This window comes from Silurus aristotelis (assembly GCF_946808225.1).
Source record: "Silurus aristotelis genome assembly, chromosome: 14".
Classification (NCBI taxonomy): Eukaryota; Metazoa; Chordata; class Actinopteri; order Siluriformes; family Siluridae; genus Silurus; species Silurus aristotelis.
The window spans coordinates 2,866,358-2,886,398 of record NC_139587.1 but is presented as its reverse complement, the minus strand read 5'-3'; the positions used below and the strand labels follow the sequence as shown (position 1 = coordinate 2,886,398).

At 33.0% G+C, this 20,041-nt stretch overlaps 4 protein-coding genes and 1 long non-coding RNA gene across 9 annotated transcripts in view; 3 read left to right on the top strand and 2 right to left on the bottom strand.

Annotated features, from left to right (window-relative positions):
- LOC310736363 (uncharacterized protein) overlaps positions 1-20,041 on the top strand; it is a 46,513-nt gene that overhangs the window by 16,919 nt on the left and 9,553 nt on the right. The gene's annotated exons all lie outside the window — the stretch shown is intronic.
- LOC310736360 (uncharacterized protein) lies at positions 334-3,480 on the top strand. Its single transcript, XM_083559834.1, has 6 exons — positions 334-493; positions 582-938; positions 2,199-2,546; positions 2,681-2,788; positions 3,085-3,128; positions 3,318-3,480. Exons 1-6 carry the CDS (start codon positions 445-447, stop codon positions 3,441-3,443), a joined length of 1,032 nt encoding a protein of 343 aa, XP_083415960.1. The 5' UTR covers positions 334-444; the 3' UTR covers positions 3,444-3,480.
- On the top strand, positions 6,181-8,866 carry LOC310736361 (uncharacterized protein; the record flags this gene model as incomplete). The annotated part of the gene is made up of 6 exons (XM_083559835.1): positions 6,181-6,241; positions 6,347-6,712; positions 7,489-7,836; positions 7,982-8,089; positions 8,571-8,614; positions 8,741-8,866. The coding sequence occupies exons 1-6, from the start codon at positions 6,199-6,201 to the stop codon at positions 8,864-8,866; spliced, it is 1,035 nt and encodes a 344-aa protein (XP_083415961.1). The 5' UTR covers positions 6,181-6,198.
- Positions 10,148-12,023, bottom strand: LOC310736391. Its single transcript, XR_014536534.1, has 4 exons — positions 11,941-12,023; positions 11,409-11,789; positions 10,995-11,099; positions 10,148-10,881 (listed from the first exon to the last, which is right to left on the bottom strand). It is a non-coding gene; the product is annotated as an uncharacterized lncRNA (long non-coding RNA).
- Positions 14,752-20,041, bottom strand: part of LOC310736375 (uncharacterized protein) — a 33,159-nt gene continuing 27,869 nt past the window's right edge. For 2 of the 5 annotated variants that reach the window (XM_083559856.1, XM_083559854.1), the window contains exons 2-6: positions 16,297-16,677; positions 15,816-15,908; positions 15,522-15,611; positions 15,404-15,441; positions 14,752-15,141 (exon numbers count right to left, since the gene is read on the bottom strand). In XM_083559856.1, coding sequence (XP_083415982.1) covers positions 14,995-15,141; positions 15,404-15,441; positions 15,522-15,611; positions 15,816-15,908; positions 16,297-16,677 — 749 coding nt within the window. In that variant the 3' untranslated portion in view covers positions 14,752-14,994. Of the gene's footprint in view, positions 15,142-15,403; positions 15,442-15,521; positions 15,612-15,815; positions 15,909-16,296; positions 16,678-16,888; positions 17,029-20,041 lie in introns of those variants that run through there. The other 3 variants (XM_083559855.1, XM_083559853.1, XM_083559857.1) reach the window with 3 other exon arrangements.

Here is a 20,041-nt window from a genome sequence, read left to right as displayed (position 1 = left end):
CCTGGCCACTGTACTGTAACTCAGTGTCAGGGTGTTTCTGATCTTCTAAACCAGCCAAAGTTACCAGCATGTTCACAAATAAACATTGAATTAATTCAAATGAAAACATCCTTAGAAAAACTTTTCTAAGTAACATGTTTACGTTTGTTTAAAAAAATAAAGAATCTAAATGTAGATATTTGCTACATCAAAAGTCTCAGTAAAAAAAGAGAAACAACAAAAAAAACCCTAAATCTTTACAGGTTGTAGAGGTTTTTGTGGCTCTTTTTCACCCCAGATTTCTGGTGAACTGCCGCAGTGGCTCATAAAAAGAAACGTAGCTGAAATGGAAATTAGGCTCATGACTTTCAACAGCCAATCAGATGAAAGTCTCGAGAACAAAACCTTTGGTGTTGTCATCATCTGCTCACTTTTCAGCAGCTCCTTCTGAGGGTTGTTTCAGCTATGAAGATGAAACAACTGTGGATTTTTGTCTTATTTCTGAATATAATAAGTAAGTTCATGTTTTAGTTTTGTGTTTATGTATGTATGAAATTATTTTCTTTCTTTCTTTCCTGTTTCATATTTTCTTTTCTTTCTAGCCTCTGCTCAAGATGTCGATTCTTTCAGACCATCATTTCTATCATTCATCACAGTGAAGTCTGGAGAGCGTCTTTCATTTAACTGTACATTTAAAATCCTTCAAAAGTCTGAAACTGTGGTTTGGTACAAACAAAAATTTGGAGAAATGCCTCAAAAAATCAGAGAAACATTAGCATTTAAAGAGGTTGAAATTTCCCCCGTTTTCATCAAGTTAGGATTTAAATTTTCTAGGACGGATGATGGTGTTTCTCTGACAATTCCACATAAAAATAAAGATCATGGAGGACTTTATTTCTGTGGAAACATTCACTTGGACGTGCTCACATTATCTAATGGAACGTTCGTGTCTGTAACAGGTAAAAAACTACATCTATACTATTTGTAATCTATTTGTACAGTAAACATGCAAACTTTTAAACACGATATTTAACTGATGTCAGTAAAAAAAGTCTAGAAGGGTTTTTTTATTATATTTTTTGCACAAAATGAATTTAATTATTTTAATTAAATTGGCCTCTGTATCAGATTGATCTGTGATTTAAAAATGATTATTGACCTTAATAAAAAATGATATTTTAGTAATATAGCTTGTGTGTGTGTTTGTTAGGGTGTAACGGTACACAAAATTCACGGCTCGGCACGTACCTCGTGTTTACGTCCCGGTTTGTCTCAATTTCAGTACAGTTTAGTACGAGCGAAAAAAAAGCAAAACATAACATTTCTTGTCATTTGTATTACTGCAGTTTATTATTATTAATGTTTCTGAACATCAACGATAAAAAAAAAAAAAAAAGACAAATCTTTAATGAAAAATGGTTGCTTGCTTAAATAATATATAAAATCATATTTGAATAAATGGAAAAATGTGATTAAATATTTTATGTATTGGGCCTCATTCAGGGTAATACAGATGTGTGTATAAATGAGTGTATGTGTTACACCATAAAACAAAAGTCTTCATTTCTTCCATCCTTCATTCATCCCCTGCTTCAACATGCAGACTTGTCAGGATTTTCCACTTTTAAGAAAAAATCTTTAAATTGTACATAAAATGCTAAAGAATTTATTTGGCTAAACTGTGGTAAAAACGTTAGCGATAGCAGCGATTTCATGCGTGTGCACAAAAACGTTTCCTGCAGGAGCGTCAGTGATTCTGCAGTTGCTCGATTCTCTCTGAGAGCAGAGCAGCAGAACTCCATGTAAAATAAATGAAAACTTATTTAAATTAAAGAATAAAACATATTTTATAAAACTCATGATCCAACATGTAAAGAGTTTTATTGGCTGCACAATAGAAGAAAATTTTACAAACATCTACTTGTTTTTAGGAATTGATTGTGTTGATTTAAAAAACACAAAAACATTTTTGCAGATTGTTAGGTGCATCAGCATTTTAGATGATACATCTTTACAATGTTAATTACAAAGAAAGTGGAACAAAAAGGTTGAAATTACATTGTATATATTTTCGTCAGGAACAAAAACAATCCTGTAGCCACATCTGTCCCTGTTTAAGAACATGTTCATTTAAATGTTCCTGTTTATCAAAAACAATAGAACTGTTCATTGGTAAAACTTCAGCTGAGATTTCACACTGTCTATATTCCCCTGAGCAGGAGATGAAGATGTAAAAGTCTCAGTGTTCCAGAGCAGTGTATCAGACTCGGTTCCTGCAGGAGCATCAGTGACTCTGCAGTGTTCGGTTCTCTCTGAGAGCAGAGCAGCAGAACTCCAAGTGCTCTGGTTCAGAGCTGCTCCATCACAATCCCATCCTCAAATCATTTACACTCATCACAACAGCAGCCTTCAGTGTGAATCTTCTACACACACCTGTGTGTACAACTTGTCCAAGAACATCTTCAGCCTCAATGATACTGGAACTTACTACTGCGCTGTGGTCCTGTGTGGGAAGATCATTTTCGGGAACGGGACACGAGTACAGCTGGAGGATGATCTAAACTCTGGTTGGTTAAAAATTTTATTTGTGGTTTCAGTAAAATAAATTTCAGTGTAATTCATGTGTGTGGTTATTTTGTGCATAAATGTATAGATATCACATGTGCTGTAAATATTCATGATGGTTTTTGTTGTTCTGCAGTGAGACCTGAAGTGATCTGTCTCACAGCAGTGGTGGTCGTGTGTGTGATTGTGATCTGCGTTCAAGCTTTTATTATCTGTAAAACAAGAAATTGTGAACAATCTGGAGGTGAGTCTCGATCACACTAAAGTGCAAACTTTTTAGTATGTCTTTTATTTTAGGTAAATTTTGTACAATATTGCATTTTTCGAGTTTTATTTTACAGACTTTCAAGTTTATAAATAATTGCACAATTTAATATACAGTATCATAAGAAACAACAAAACAGACTTTTACATTTTTTTTTTAAATGTAATTTATGTGAATTGGATAAAACCTGTTGGAGTTTATTTACTACTTAAAACATGCAGATTTAAATTTTTCTAAATCACCAATTAATAGAGACTAAATCAATTTCTCTACAGTGAGACCTCAAAAAGATTCAGCTATAAAGAAAACACCTGATCAGGTAAATCATCTTAAATGGGTTCTACCACTTATTATTCTGATTCACTTATTAGTAATAATAATAATAATAATAATAATAATAATAATAATAATAATAATAATAATAATAATAATAATAAAAGCAAAAATTTCCTCTTATGATTCAGACAGCTGTGATTTAATACTAATGTTTGTATGGTGACTCCCACAGGGTGGTGATGCAGTAGAGCTGAATTACGCTGCTTTACATTTCAATAAGAAGAACACTAAAAGAGTGAAGAGAAAGAAAGAAAACCCTGGAGATTGTGTTTATTCTGAAGTGTCACATGTTACCTAGATCATACTTCTAGCTTCAATAGGCTTTTATTTATAAATTTGTTCTTCTTAAAGTTTCATTTAAAGAAGTTGGGGTTTATTAGATGTTTAGATGTTCTCTAAAAAGTGTCATTCTTTTTTGTGGGAACTTTTATTTCCTGTTTTTGTTCTTGAGCTGTTCTAATGATGTACAAAATAAAATCCACACTAGCTTTATTAAATATGTATATATATATATATATATATATATATATATATATATATATATATATATATATATATATATATAAAAATTTATACTAAAAAAAAATATTAAATGAACAATTAAAGGTTCTGTGTAACTAATGGGTCTAAAGTGACTTGCTGTAAATAAATTAAATGTTTGTGCATTATTTATTCATGTACTTTTACTTATGTATTTACTTTTTTATTTACTTTATAAAGCAGTTAGCAGTTGCACAGTAGACTAAACGCTTTGGGAACGGGTGTCCAATACCGCCAGAATGACCAGTCCCTGCCTGGTGTGGAAGAGCACAGCTAGGTTGAAGGACAGAGGGGTCAAGGGTGGCACTCGGGTCGAGGTTATGAAACCTGACAAAGGTCAGTGGGGTGGACCAGCCCGCAGTGTTGCAATTATCTTGGAGAGAAACTTAATAGGACCAAGCCTTAGAGGCTGTCACACTCCGGGTCAAGTAAGCTCTGACTACGAAAGAAGCGGAGCGACTAGAGGACTCGTAGGAGGATGAAACTGCATCCTTATTTCATCTACTGGGCATTGCTCTGACATTCTCCACAGACTCGTGTTGTGGACGTATATGTCCTGTGCTCTCACCAGACACAGCCAGTTTAGCTTTTCCTGGTCTGGGGCCTGGAAAGGAGGAGGACAGAATGCTTGGAGCACAACAGGTTGTGGGACAACCAAGGGCACCTAGGAAACGTAACCTGTTCTATGGTACACAAAGGCACTGGCCATGCCTGAAGTAAACTCCAGTAATTAGGGGGCCACTGAGAGAGCCTGAAGACCCCCCACTTTCTTAATGGGAAATGGCCAAGAGAACACAGATGACTGTGAGGAACCTCCAAGATAATCCAATTGGTGCCAATCGCACCATGACACAAACAGGCGTCATCTAGAGGTGAACGACCTCCTGTTGGAGGGACTGGAGACGCCTCCTCAGGGTCCACAGCCACAGTCTCCACAGCTCTGGGTGTGGGTGGACCATTGTGCCCCCTGCCTTGAGAGGAAATTCCTCCAGGGGGCCACCAGGAAGAGACGGACTCCATCCCGGCAATCTCTCTCCATAACTCCTGGGAGCCACTCATGACCACTCCACATACCATGAGGGACGCATCCATTGCTAGTGTTATGTCACAACCAGGATCTCCTAGCACGAGCCCTGAGACAGGAACCCAGGATCTCTCCACACATGTAAGGCACATAGGGCTCACCAAGTGACCTTGATTGTATGGAGTGGATTGCCCCTTCAAGCTGAAGGTATCTCATGTGCAGGAGGCAAAGTGGAACCACGTTGGATACTGCTGCCATCAGCCCCAACAGTCTCCAGATAGACAGCACAGCGGAGATGTGTAAGTATTGCCCACCAGTGGCCACGTATTTTGAAGCGGTTTGGTGGGCAGTGTCGGGATTTTCAGGGACGATGAGACACCCACAAAGAGATAGATGGCCATCGTCTCTTCAACCTGGGGCACCAACCTGTAACCGCACTCTTTCAGTCCAACAATGTTTGAGAAAGAGAAACTCTAGTTTTCTTACTTGCTTTAATAAAAGTTTTTTCTGATTTTTTAGGACATTTACCACTTACTATTCAGACAAACACACATAGAGCGCTTCATGAACAAACAGAAGCTGGCGCCTGCTTTACTCCATGTGCTTTTATAGCTTCCTGGTCGTGCCGTCACCCCACTTGTGACATCGTGCTTTCCATTGGACCAGTGACCAGTTCCAGTTCTATTGGACAGAACAAGAACAGACTTTCAGCTCCTGCCCCCTAGCCTCCTCCTCCTTCTCTCTCTCTCTCTCTCTCTCTCTCTCTCTCTCTCTCTCTCTCTCTCTCTCTCTCTCTCTCTTCCACACTTTCTCTAACTCTCTCTCACTTTCTTCTTTCATACATTAAGGAAAAACACAGCAAATTTGCCACCAAAATCACTTTAATCTACCCCAGACTGCTGTGGAGACGAGCTCTCACTGTCCACTGTCACTTTTGTTTTCTTTAAATATTACTATATCTTTATTAGTCAATATAGAAATATTTAAATAAAACAAAACAAAATGTATATTTTTTATATAATAGTGTAACCAATTATAATATTTAATATAATTTGAATGATTGGAACTTAAAGTTGCTTCTTTTTTTTTATCTCTCTGTTTGTGGTGCAGTTTGATGCTTGGATTCAGGATCAGTACACTGCAAAAGATGTAACAAAAAAACATCCAAAGCTACCAGCGTGTTTACACTTTTTTTTCTCATACACGAAAACCTTTGGAGGAAAACCTTTTTAAGTCACATTTGTATGTGTATATTTTAAAATAGAGAATAAAAATCATACAGGTTGTAGATGTTTTTGTTGCTCTGTTTCGCCGCAGACTTCTGTTCAACTAAACTGTAGTTCATAAATAGAAACGGAGCTGAAAGGGAAATTTGGCTCATGACTTTAAACAGCCAATCAGATGAAAGTCTCGAGAACAAAACTCTTGGTGTTTTCATCTTGTGCTCACTTCACAGCAGCTCCACCTGAGGGTTGTTTCCGCTCTGAAGATGACACAACTGTGGATTCTTCTCTTATCTCTGAATATAATAAGTAAGTTTAATGAGAAAAAGTTTATCGAATGAAAAGTGATGTTAGCTGTTGTACTGTCTCTTAGTTATTCTCTGAAGTTAATATCATTTTATTAAATTTTTTCAGATTTTCCAGCTTCAGCTCAAGACGTGGATTCTTCCAGACCACTATTTATATCATTCCTCACAGTGAAGTCTGGAGAGCGTTTTTCCCTTAACTGCGCATTTATAAATATTCAGAAGACTGGAAGTGTGGTTTGGTACAAACAAAAATTTGGAGAAATGCCTCAAAAAGTAGGTGAAAAATTGGAGTATAACAAGATCAAAATTTACCCCGTTTTCAAAAGATCAGGATTTACAATGGAGTCGACTAACGATGGTGTTTCTTTGACTATTCTACATATAAATAAAGATCATGGAGGACTTAACTACTGTGGAAATATTTACCTGGACAATCTTACATTTTTCAATGGAACATTCGTGTTTGTAACAGGTAAAAAACTACATTCATACTATTAGTAGTCTGTTTGTACAGTTCACATAGAAACTGTTTTAATACTATATTTAACCAATGCCTGAAATTAAGTTTGTAAATTTTATTGTACAACTTTACATCATTTATTTTATTTTACGTATTTATTAATTTACTTAATTTAGTACAATTGGCTTCTGTATTGAAATGATCTGTATTACATATTTGTCTTTGACAGTGTGATTTAAAACTGATTTGTGACTTTTAAAAAAATTATATTCTATTAAAAAAGCATTTTTAACAATAGGCAATTTTTGCATTTTAAAGCATATTTTACCCGTAGATTAAAAAAAAACAAAAGAAAACTTGAATGTCATTAATTGTAGATGTGCACAGACATTTGCTTTTTGCAAATATGTTTGATTGGTCACACTGTGAGAGGAGAACTAGAAGTTTTGCTTTGCTCTTGGGTCCAGAAACAGTTTGTGAATTAAACCTTTGTATAAAATGGAATATTGTACTTTCTGCAATTTATTTCTTTGATTTAATCCCATTTTTGATCATTATACGACACGTCAGCATTTTAGATTATGCATATTTAAAATGTTAATTAAATAGAGTGATACAAAAAAAAGCTGAAATTACACTGAGAAGATTTTTTGTCAAGATCTAATACAATCCTGTAGACACTCCATGTTTGAGAACATGTTAATGCAAATGCTCCTGTTTTTCAAAAACAACTCTTTATTGGTAAACCCTAATCTGAGATCTCAAACTTTCTCTATTCCTCTGAGCAGAAGATGAAGATGTAAAAGTGTCAGTGTTCCAGAGCAGTGTTTCAGACTCGGTTCCTGCAGGAGCATCAGTGACTCTGCAGTGTTCGGTTCTCTCTGAGAGCAGAGCAGCAGAACTCCAAGTGCTCTGGTTCAGAGGTGCTCCATCACAATCCCATCCTCAAATCATTTACACTCATCACAACAGCAGCCTTCAGTGTGAATCTTCAACACACACCTGTGTGTCCAACTTGTCCAAGAACATCTTCAGCCTCAATGATACTGGTACTTACTACTGCGCTGTGGTCCTGTGTGGGAAGATCATTTTCGGGAAGGGAACACGAGTACAACTGGACGATGATCTAATCTCTGGTTGGTTAAAAATGTTATTTGTGGTGTCAATAAAATAAATTAAGTCAATGTAATTGATCTGTATTGTTATTTTTTTTTGCATAAATGTATAGCTATTATATCACATGTGCTGTAAATATTCATGATGGTTTTTGTTGTTCTGCAGTGAGACCTGAAGTGATCTGTTTCACAGCAGTGGTGGTCGTGTGTGTGATTGTGATCTGCGTTCAAGCTTTTATTATCTGTAAAATAAGAAACTGTGAACAATCTGGAGGTGAGTCTCGATCACAGATTTGTCTTTTATTTTGACAAAATATATTGCATTTTTAGAGTTTCAATTTATATACTTCCTAGTTTTTGAATTATATCATATATTACACATTTGAATCAACAGAACAGACTTTTAGATCTTAGTAAAATAGTCATGTATGTGACTCAGATGAAACCTAATTGACTACAGAAGTGCAAACAACTTTTTGGTTTGTCTAATATTCGATGTAGATTCCACACAAAATCTACTCCATTCGATACTTCATATAGTTTCAAGTTTATGAATTATATCATCGTCTATTTTATCATGTACATGTACCATGTAGAACAGAACAGACTTTACACAAAACAGACTTTTACATTTTAGAAAAATTTACTTCATGTGACTGATATAAAACCTGTTGGATTTTATGTGCTACCCTAAACATGCAGATTTGAATATTTCTAAAACATTGACTAATAATGTGGCTAAAAAATCTCTACAGTGAGACCACAAAAAGATTCAGTTATAAAGAAAACACCTGATCAGGTAAATCATCTGAAATTGTTATTATTCTTACTCTTATACTCATTTAAAAAAACTAAAAGCTAAATTTCCTCTTATGATTCAGACAGCTGTGATTTAATACTAATGTTTGTATGGTGACTCCCACAGGGTGGTGATGCAGTAGAGCTGAATTACGCTGCTTTACATTTCAATAAGAAGAACACTAAAAGAGTGAAGAGAAAGAAAGAAAACCCTGAAGATTGTGTTTATTCTAAAGTGTCACATGTTACCTAGATCATACTTCTAGCTTCAATAGGCTTTTATTAAAGAAAAACGTGTTCTTTTTGTAATGTTGATTTATTTTGACTGCAGTTTGTAAAATGTATTAATAAATAAATAAATAAATAAATAAATAAATAAATAAATAAATAAATAATAAAACTTTAATTAGAAGTTATTTATAACGGGGGGGGGGAGTAGATTTTAATTGTTGTAACAAAATGTTTGTGGATTATTTATTTATTTATTTATTTATTTATTTATTTATTTATTTATTTATTTATTTATTCATTTATTTATTTTACTTTTTTGTTTTTTTTTAAGCAACTTTCGGTTTCACAGTAGATAAAAAAAACACATTACAGTCTGAATACATTAAAGTTTTCTTTAATAATAATAATAATAATAATAATTAATAATAATAATAATAATAATAATAATAATAATAATAATAATAAAAAAAAAATAAAAATAATAATAATAATAATAATAAAAATAATAATGATGATAATAATAATAATATTAATAATAATAATAATAATAGTAATAATAATAATAATAATAATAATAATAATAATAATAATAATTAATAATAATAATAATAATAATAATAATAATAATAATAATAATAATAATAATAATAATAATAATAATAATAATAATGAATCAGAAAACCACACCAGGCCAAAAAAAAAAAAAGTAAAGCTGAACATCGCAGGTGTTTATACCTTGATCATGACTCAGATTGAACTAGATGCTCTCGTTATATAAAGTAGATGTGGGTAATATTAAAAACAGAAATCGTTGTTTGTAGCAGGCATGTTTGTAGTCCACAGTGGAGTCTGGGAAATGGTGTTTGGTAAAGTAAATCATGTTTGTTTTCTTATACATATTTGTACAAATTCACTTGTACTCCAGCAGAGTTTATTGTGCGATGCTTCTTTACACCAATATACAGAAAAACACATATGAATGAACTAAAAAAATAATAAAAAAAAATTATTAAAATTTTTTATGCATTTTTTTTTATAAAATGTATACATTTATAAAAATCATTCAAATGTACAAACTAAATTCTTAAATTATGTGTTCAGAACAAAAACTTGTAATCATTTACATTTCATCAAACATACAATTTTGTCTCACATCAGTATACACACAATCCTCCGATATTCCAGTTTTCCTTTTCTCAGCTTTGGCTTTCCTTTTGGCAAATTGTAAAGCTGCATAGGTCAGCACTTTATCTTCAGAATCCTAGAAATTAAATAAAAATAATATTAGTATTTAAATAATTAAATAAATTGGCTTTTGAACTGAAAACATTGACTGACTAAAACAAAACGCATTATAAACATGTAACTGCACATCTATAGACATAGAGAATCACCTATACCGCATATAACAGTCTAAAATACACTTTAAATGATGTCTGTGAAGATTCTCATACAAAACAAAAGGTTTTACTGTTACAACCCCAGAGAAGGAGAGGAGGGGAAAGTGTATAAACGTTTTATAAGGGTAACAATAAACCAATAGATCATCCTAATGACCTTCGCTTTCTTCTAACACCTCCCTCCCCACTCTCACCTCCCCATTGTTCTCTTAATGAGGCTATTCAGGGAAGGGAGGACCCTGGAGGAAACCTGGCAACTACTCTCAGGCTGAAAAACTGCTCGGATGTCGGATGAGTAGTCAAACGTTTCGATTTAACCAGATAGAAGTCTAGTTGAAATTACTCAAATTCCAGACACTATACAGTATGTTCTATTTTCTGACACACGTACCTGCTGCATTCCTGGAGAATCTTCTATAGATGTGTTCACTATTCATATAGAAAAGCACAAGTTTTTTCATAAAAAAAACCCCCCATGAACAGAAATAATTATTTTGATGACTAAGGCACTTACCCTGATCACATTTTCTTCTGCTCAGTAAGAAATAAGTGAGACAGAAAATCAGAAGCACACATAAACCCAAAGCTGATCCCAACCCGAGCACCATCCGATGTAGAGATCTGTTCATTTGTAATACTGTAATTTCAGCACATGATATTTACTTCAGTTCAAATGATCCTATGGGCAAATATTGCGTAATGAAATAAAAATAACACATTTACAGTCAATTGATTTATAAGACGTCTTACCCGGTTTCTCTTGTGTGTTTATGTTAGTGGTGTTTTCATGTAGTGTTGGTTCACACACCACTGAATTATCATACAGAGTTGGTTTAGATGAAATAACAACATTTCCTTGAATAAATGTGTGGAAATCAGTAATTAATTTGATGTAGTCTGTTCTTTAAAAAAAAAACATTAATCACAATTCACTTGAAAATAAATACATGGATAAAAAACCCCCATTAAAAAAAACATTAAGAATTCTAGTTCTAATAATAATGATATTTACAGTATATAATTAAATATATGATAATTCTAAACTATTTTTTAACTATTATTGCTGAAGCATATCCTTTTTCACAATTTCATTCTAATTGTGATGAAGAAGAAAAGCTGATGACTTCAAAAAAGGTGCAAAATAAAGTTAAATGTAAAACCTACCTTTAATCTTTAAATAAGTCCCGTCTCCAAACACTATGTTGGGGGATCTGAGTGCACAGTAGTACATGGCTTCATCAGACTGAATGGTTTTTGAAATCATCGTATTGAAACAACTTCCATGTGTCTCTATTCGTAAACGAGAATTTTGCGAATACACAGAAAATGCTTGTTCGTCACTTTTGTATACCATGACCATAGTCTCAGGTTTTTTTCTTGTTGGTTGCTTGAACCAGGCAATTATCCCAACTATTTCTTTAGAAACACAACAGCGCAGAGTAGCGGAGTCTCCGATATCCACACTGAGCTCTTTATCAGGCTGATAAACTGGTGACTCTGTGAGCGATTGTGCAGAAACCCAGCGTCCACCAGGTTCTACTGCATCTAGAATTAAACAATATATATATATTGTTACATTAAAGATAAGTACATTATAGAGATAACTTCATACTTTTTTCTATAATGACAAAAAATTGTGTTTACACATTTTTCAATACATCAAGTAAGTTGGAAAATATCGACTTATATTACTTACTCATGAAGATGAAGTTTAAAATCAAAATCCGGAATCCAGTCATTTTAAATTTCTCAGAAATTCTACAGTGTTTGCATCTCAATCTCACGAGAATATGAATGCACTTGGACCCTGAAGATATATTTATACTATAGGGGGACTGTACTGTACTGAACACGCCCAGAATACGATGTGAAGTGTATTGTACTCTGACCTACATTTTTTTTCCATATTTGTGTTTCAGTGTTTCACACAAACATATTGTGACAAAGACGTTATGACACAATGGAAAATGTGGTTTAATTGTACACTGATGTTTATCTGCATAATCATTTAACATCTCAGTGTTTATTGTATCACTCGAACTTATTCACCTTCAGTGTATTCTGATGAAGTAATACATTTTTTATAGCAATTATTCCTTTTGCATTGGCTTAGATACAAACATCTAAAATAAAACATATAATAATGCAAAATTGATCAAATCAATATAAACTTTTTACCTTATTTTGGTTTTATTTACATAGTGATTAGAGTTCATATAGTGTTTTATAGACTAATTGCACATTTATTATACTTATAGTTGATCTATAATTTAACAACATTAGAACCAGAATATTTCTTTCATTAACAGCATTTGGCATACGTCCTTAGATAACTGAACAGTTGAAGGCAGACCCCGGCAGTGGCCACTTGGTGGTGCTGAGATTTGAACTTGTGACCTTCTGGTCCAGTCCGCCTTAACCAGTGGACCTTCTGGTCCAGTCCGCCTTAACCAGTGAGTCACCCCTTTAGTAGTTTCCATAACTCTACTGTACTTCAATGCATGAAATATCAGTGATTTTATGTTTTTCACTGTATTGTTTGATATTAGAATGTGTCTATAGACCTGATTACTGTGTGTAATTACTGTGTGTAATCATTCAGCCTGCTTGGGTGAACTCATTTCCTGTCCACAGTGGCTTTATAAACCATATTTAAGAATCTGTTTGATACACAGTTTACATGGTTTATTATTACAGAATAATATACACTTGTTTGAATGGCAGCAGTACATTTCTGTAGCAGTCAATTGGAAATGTGCTTTTCAGACCTCTTACTTAACAGCACCAGGCCATGGCACATCCAGAAAGCTCCAAACCATCATTTTTTCTCAAGATACATCACAATATGATCCCTGAAGTTCTGTGGAAGTTCTTTGATGGTGCATGTAAAAAAAAAGTGTATACCTTCAAAAACAAACATCTAGAATTGTTAAACCACAAGTGAAAACCAAAAGTGGAGCATGTCTAAATGCACTTGGCTAAAATAAATCCGAAATTCAGTGGGGACATTTGTCAAATCATACAGCATCACCAAAATATTCATAGTACCCATCGGCTGTATAAAAGGCAGTCTTCACCTCGTCCAACCTTCAGATGAATCAGTACACCGCAAGTTTGGCTGCCACCAAAAGCAGGAAGTGCAGGGAAAGTCTGATTGATATGTGTTAACTGATTAATTTCTGTAATTGTCATTGTATGACCACAGTCTCAATCTATAAACACCTACTAGGGTGTACCCATTCATGGAAGCAGTGTCTCTAATGGACAAGGCTCTGAGGACTGGCCAATGACAGCAGTCTGAGAGCACAATCTCTATATCTGTATACACAGACAATGCAATGGTGATATGTAGACTCTGTCTGGTTTCCCTTCGTATTTACACTTACTATGTACTCTAGGTTGATCTTCAATGGAGCTGGAAACATGTTTCACCTGCTTAGTCAACATCTACTAGTCTATCAATTACATTTTAAATGGTAGCTAAATCATGTGAATCATATTTCTTCCTGATTTACTCGGTGGACCAGGCCAGGTATGAAATTAGCACATGTCTAGACTGTCTGTATTATAGACATACCCATATTTTTCTGAAATTGTACTCTGGATCAGACATGTTTGGTTTGGTTTCATCGACACTACAGTGGTTGCTTTCTTTTAAAAAGTATTCTTGGTCGTTTATTGGTCTAGAATTGGAAACCATGAGCATGTAGAATGAAAATAGTTTCCATCCATCTAAACCACAACCTCCTCTGCCTACTAGCATCTGATAAGAGGCACTGCAGCATTTACGCCACAACCAGCAGACTGTTTACCAGTTTTTTCTACCAGGGTATGAAAGTAATAAATGTTCGGCTTCCAGAACTTTATAGCAGATTCTGTATCCTCATACTGATTATGAATCCAATAAACAGGGCTATTTAAAATCTTCCTTTTATGTCTTTATTGAGAAAGAAACACAAAACACTGAACTCCAGGCTTCACAATAACTGATTATGGATTTATTTCAGGAAGGATTCATCTCTGTAGCTTAATGCTTTAAACTAATTATTAATTTAATTATGTGGTTGAATTTTAATCAGCAGTTGATGGCAAAAATATATAATAATAATAATAATTATAATAATAATAATACTGCTTTGCTGATTTTCTGCACTACATTGATATGGTGTGATCTTTTCACCAGCACCAGAACGCAAGCATGAATAAAACAAGCTTGAGTAAAATAAACCACACCCCCAATTTAAGTATTGATCTACTTCTTTAACTTATATTTAAATCAAAAAACACATCTTTTGGAAATAAATACAAATTCACCATTAATAGAATGTAACTATTGGTACTTTTTAAGTTCAGAGTTTAAATTTTCAGCAAATCCTGAGTCATTCAGATCTTCACAAAATACAACACTGTACTGTATAAAAAGGATAATATTCTCTGTTGGTTAGGGTTATGCACCGGACAGTTGAAAAACAAAAAACAAACAAGAAAAACAGCAAAAACGACAAAATTAGGAATATGGTAATTTATTTAACATGTATTTTAATAAATGTAGAATTATTTACAATATAATCGTTTTGCTTCTAGAAAGATTTAATCTGTAAACAGGTAAATTTTTTGTTAAACTGGAAATGAATAAAAGGTTTAAAATACGTTTAATAATAATTTATAAAACAGAATATGCAGCACATTTACATAGCGAACATGTTTAATTTGCTAAAAAGATCGTGACTGTCATGTATTTTACTAAGTGTTATGGATAATTTATTTTCAGTCGTACAGTTTTATTCACACTGGAGTAAACACACTCTTCTTTTGGCCCAGTTTTTCTTTTATCTGTTTTGGTTTTCTTTTTGGAGAATTGCAAAGCGGCATAATTCAGACTTTCAGAGTCAGATTCCTAGAAAAAATAAAAAACATTCAGCTAAAAGTAATATCCATTAGTGTGTACAGTATTAAGATTAAAGCTGTGTGCAAGTTTCACCAAACCTGACATTATAAATTTTACCGAAAACATTCTAAAGAAAAGCATAATTTCACGTGTAGTAAAATTGGTAATGAGACTTGTGTAAATAAAGGAGATCTACAGTAGCGGTGTCTAAATGAAAAAAAAGACCGAATCATCAGTACAGTATATAATAATATTAAAACAGGTGTATTACCTGTCTCGTTCCTCTGAGATCTTCCATCGAAGTGTTTACTATTAATACAAATATATACATTAGTGTTTTTAATCAAATCTAAATAATGGTGAATAAATCTGATGACTAAAGCACTTACTTTGATTAAATTTTTTTCTCCTCAGTAGGATACAAGTGAGAGAGAAAATCAGAAGCACGCACAAACCCAAAGCTGTTCCCAAACCGAGCACTGTTCAATGTAAAGATCTGATTATTTCTGATACTGTTATATAAACATTAAATAATATCTGATACTCTGATAATATCTGATACCCAGAAATTACATAATATACTACATAATATAAAACATTATTTACCGCACAGTATATTTGTATTTTTTATTTAGGACTTAAGAATAATTCATTCATTAATAGTAAATTATAAGCCATCTTACCTGTTTTCACTTGTGTGTTGATGTTCGTGGTGTTTCCATGCAGTTCACACACCACTGGTTTAGATGTTTCAAATTTAGTTGTAACTGTAACACCTTAAGATTCAAGATTTTTATTTGTCACAAACATATATGTTATATGTAGAATACAAATTGCAGTGAAATGAAAACCTCAGGAATTGTGCAATATGTAGAAGGTCAATAAAAAAAAATACAAAGATAAAAAAAAAATATCTGAGAAAATATTTTATAAACAATAAGGTGGTATATAAAAAAAAGTGCAAATATATTTAGACGTGCAAAAGAAAATACAAACAGGTTATGAGGTAAAATAAACACAAATGTATCATGATTCACTAAAAGTCTGTATCTCAGTGTTACCCATTCCACTACTTAATCACTATAATACTGATAATGATGATAATAAACAGAAAATATCACTATGTTAAACCAATAGCTTCATATTTTTTGGTGTAAATCCTACCTTTAATCTTTAAATACGTCCCATCAGCAAACACTAAGTCAGGAGATGTCAGTGCCCAGTAGTACATGGCTTCATCAGACTGAGTTATGTTCGAAATGATCACATTGAAGCACTTTAATTCTGTTTTTGTCTGGAAACTTCCATTCTGGAATTCAATGTTAAATGTTCGTCCAGCATTTCTGAAGACTTTGAGTATTATCTGTGGTCGTGCTCTGTTTGGTTGCTTAAACAAGGCCATCATGCCAACTGTATTTTCAGAAACGCAACAGCGCAGAGTAGCCGAGTCTCCGATATCCACACTGAGCTCTTTATCAGGCTGATAAACCGGTGGCTTTGTGAGGGATTGTGCAGAAACCCAGCGTCCACCAGGTTCCACTGCATCTAGGAAAGCAAATACATTAGAATAAATACATGAATGTATTTTAAAATCAATATAATATATCTGTGTTTGCTTAAACATCAAATACATTTATTCATACTTAAGAGTTAATTTTATATACTGTACATATCACACAAAATGGTTTTAAATATTGTGCATTAAAAAATGTTGTTTTTTTTTTAATAAACTAAATAATTTGCTTGTATTACTTACACATGGTGGTGAGGATCAAAATTAAAATCCAAAACTCAGTCATTTTTCATGTTTTAGAATTTCTGTGTGTGTGTGTGTGTGTGTGTGTGTGTGTGTGTGTGTGTGTGTGTGTGTGTGTGTGTGTGTGTGTGTCTCATTTGACAAAAGAATATGTATGCATTTGAAGCATGGTGTGAGTTTCTATTTATACTGTAGTGGTGGTCTGTACAGAACAGGCCCCGCCCAGAATATTACTTTTGATTGGTTGAAATAAAAAAAAGACCAACCAAGCACATGGTGTTTCTATCTGCTTCGATTAACACCACATATTTCCATTACCTTCTATCATGAGAAAGACTGAATGGAAAATGTGGTTTACACGTACACCTACATTAATGTTTCATAGTTATTACTTTTTCATATTATTTCTATACTTTATAATTAGTTTCATTGTATTCTGTTTATGTAAATTTCTCAGTCTGCATTTACAGCATTTCAAATAAATAAATGTAATGTATTGATTAATGAACTGGTAAAGTAATGTATTGATTAATGAACAGTTGCACTCCAGATCCAGCCCTGTAGACCCCTACATCCATCCTGGACCATGGGTGAGATTGTCAGTGTGTCAGTTTAGGCATTATATATATTATATGACATTATATACAATTTGAACTTCATAATCTGACCAAAATCTGCTTTTAATTTTATTTATGTATCTAATTATTTATGTATTTCTGTATTTTATATGTATTTAAAAACTTAAAACTTTCTTTCGGCTTCTCCCGTTAGGGGTCGCCACAGTGGATCATCCTCATGTTTGATATGGCACATGTTTTTACGCTGGATCCCCTTCCTAACGCAACCCTCCCCATTTATCCGAGCTTGGGACCGGCACTAAGGCTTGTGCAACCCTAATGGCTGGGGTCGGTTCCCTGACCAGGGGATCGAACCCGGGCCGCAGCGGTGAGAGCGCCGCATCCTAACCACTAGACCACCAGGGAACCCTGTATTTTATATTTCATATGTATTTATTAATTGCTAATTTAGACTTTGCTTGTGTATAAATCACTGTATTACATACATTGCAGTGTACTGTATTAAATTATACTGTATTGCATTGTGACCAATATCATTCAATTACGCACTTATATATGCGACTCATTTTTTCCCAGAACAGTTAATAAGAAAAGAAAATACATTACATATTGAAATACATAAACTTCTGAAGTAAACATATTAATATTTTAATACATGCAACTTTCATTTCACTAGAAAAAGCTCCTAAAATACTGTAATCACGCCACTGAACAAAAAGAGGCAAAATATATTCATTGTTAAAAAATGAATTCATGTCAAGATTTTTTTTTAATAATTGATTTAATATTCAATCTATTCACAATATTTATCCACTACTTCAGATTTCAAATATACATTCATGTTACATTTTACAAATTTTTTAATACCGTCCGCAAAATACAAAATTAAAAATGAGGCCAAAAATGTTTTCATACAAACAGACTTAAGGTTTTTTTTTTTTTTCAAATAGTTGATTAATGACACTTGCAAAGCTATAATAACAATTATTTTATATAATTATAATATAATGAATACAAAAGAAAAAAAAATATTGATGATGATGATAATAATAATTATAACAATAATAATAATTATAACATAACTGCAACAACATTTACTTGACTTAATTATAATATAATGTATACAAAAAAATTATGAATAATAATAATAATAATAATAATAATAATAATAATAATAATAATAATAATAATAATAATAATCATAATAATAATAATAATAATAATAACTGACACAACAGTAACATCAATATTAACAAGTTATGTAATCCAGTTATAGTTTTGCATACATCACTTCAGAGTAAATCATATTTGTTGAGCAAACTTCACTTCCTTTCTTGGAAAATTGCGAGGCCGAATAAGTCAAACTATCAACATGCGATTTCTGAAAACCAATCAATCAATTAATCAGTGCATTATATAAAAAAAAGCAGCATATAAACAGTATGCATAAGTAAGGAAATATGATAAATAGTAAAATTTGTCCCTGACAAGAACACATACATTCTGCACATAAAACCTGAATATGTTCAGAAAGACTTTATATACACTATCCAATCTATAATCTGTAAACTTACCTCCCTCATTCCTGAGTAATCTTCTTTTGAAGCAATGGATTTAATAAGAAATAATAAAAAAATATATATTAATTATTTTAAAAACATCAACTGAATTAATTTTTATCTAATCAGAAAATCACTTACTTTGATGACACATTTTCCTCAGAAGCAAATAAATGAGACAGAAAATCAGAAGTGCGCACAAACCCAAAGCCGATCCCAAACCGAGCACTGTCCAATGTAGAGATCTGATTATTTCTTAAATGGTTTATTTTCATATAATCAACATGCAAATTACTGTATATTTTTAAATAAATTGTTCTGAACATGATTAAATAAAACAAACAAACAAACAAACAAACAAACAAACAAACAAACAAACATGTACATATATACTGTATTACACACACACACATCATCGTACCTGTTTTCTGTTGTGTGTTCATGTTGACTTCATGCAGTGTTGCTGTAGGTGTTACTGATGTAGTAGTAATGCGATCACCTATAAACATTATCATGATAAATCAGTAAAAAAGCAAGTCTGAATATCTCTCGTTCCCAACATTAATATCTCACTACTATACACACTAACACAGGGGTTGTGCAGAAATGCAGTATCTATCAGACTGGACTGTATCTAGCAAAAAAAAACAACAACAAACAAACAAAAAAAAACAAAAACAAATGCATTTAGTAGGTTAGAATACAAAATAATACAATTAATATTATGTATTAATTTGGCAGTAAATTAAATACTTACACATGGTGATAGACATGAAAAAAGAAAACCAGAATCCAGTCATGCCGATGTGTCTTTTATATCTCATTTATCTGCAGAAAATGAATGTGCCTGAAGCAAAGATTTCAGTTATATTCTAGCTGGTGTGTACTGAGCATGCTCAGAAACCTCTCATGTGATTTGTTCTAATAACTGAAGGAAATCTGACACAATAAACCACATAGTGTTTACACCCACATCAACCCCATCTCACCCTGTTCAGCTAGACTGACTCTCACGT

Coding starts and splice junctions, on each gene's coding strand:
- LOC310736360 (XM_083559834.1), top strand. CDS start 445: ATGAAGATGAAACAACTGTGGATTTTTGTCTTATTTCTGAATATAATA. Junction 494..581: donor CTTATTTCTGAATATAATAA/GTAAGTTCATGT, acceptor TTTTCTTTCTAG/CCTCTGCTCAAGATGTCGAT. Junction 2,547..2,680: donor GGAGGATGATCTAAACTCTG/GTTGGTTAAAAA, acceptor GTTGTTCTGCAG/TGAGACCTGAAGTGATCTGT.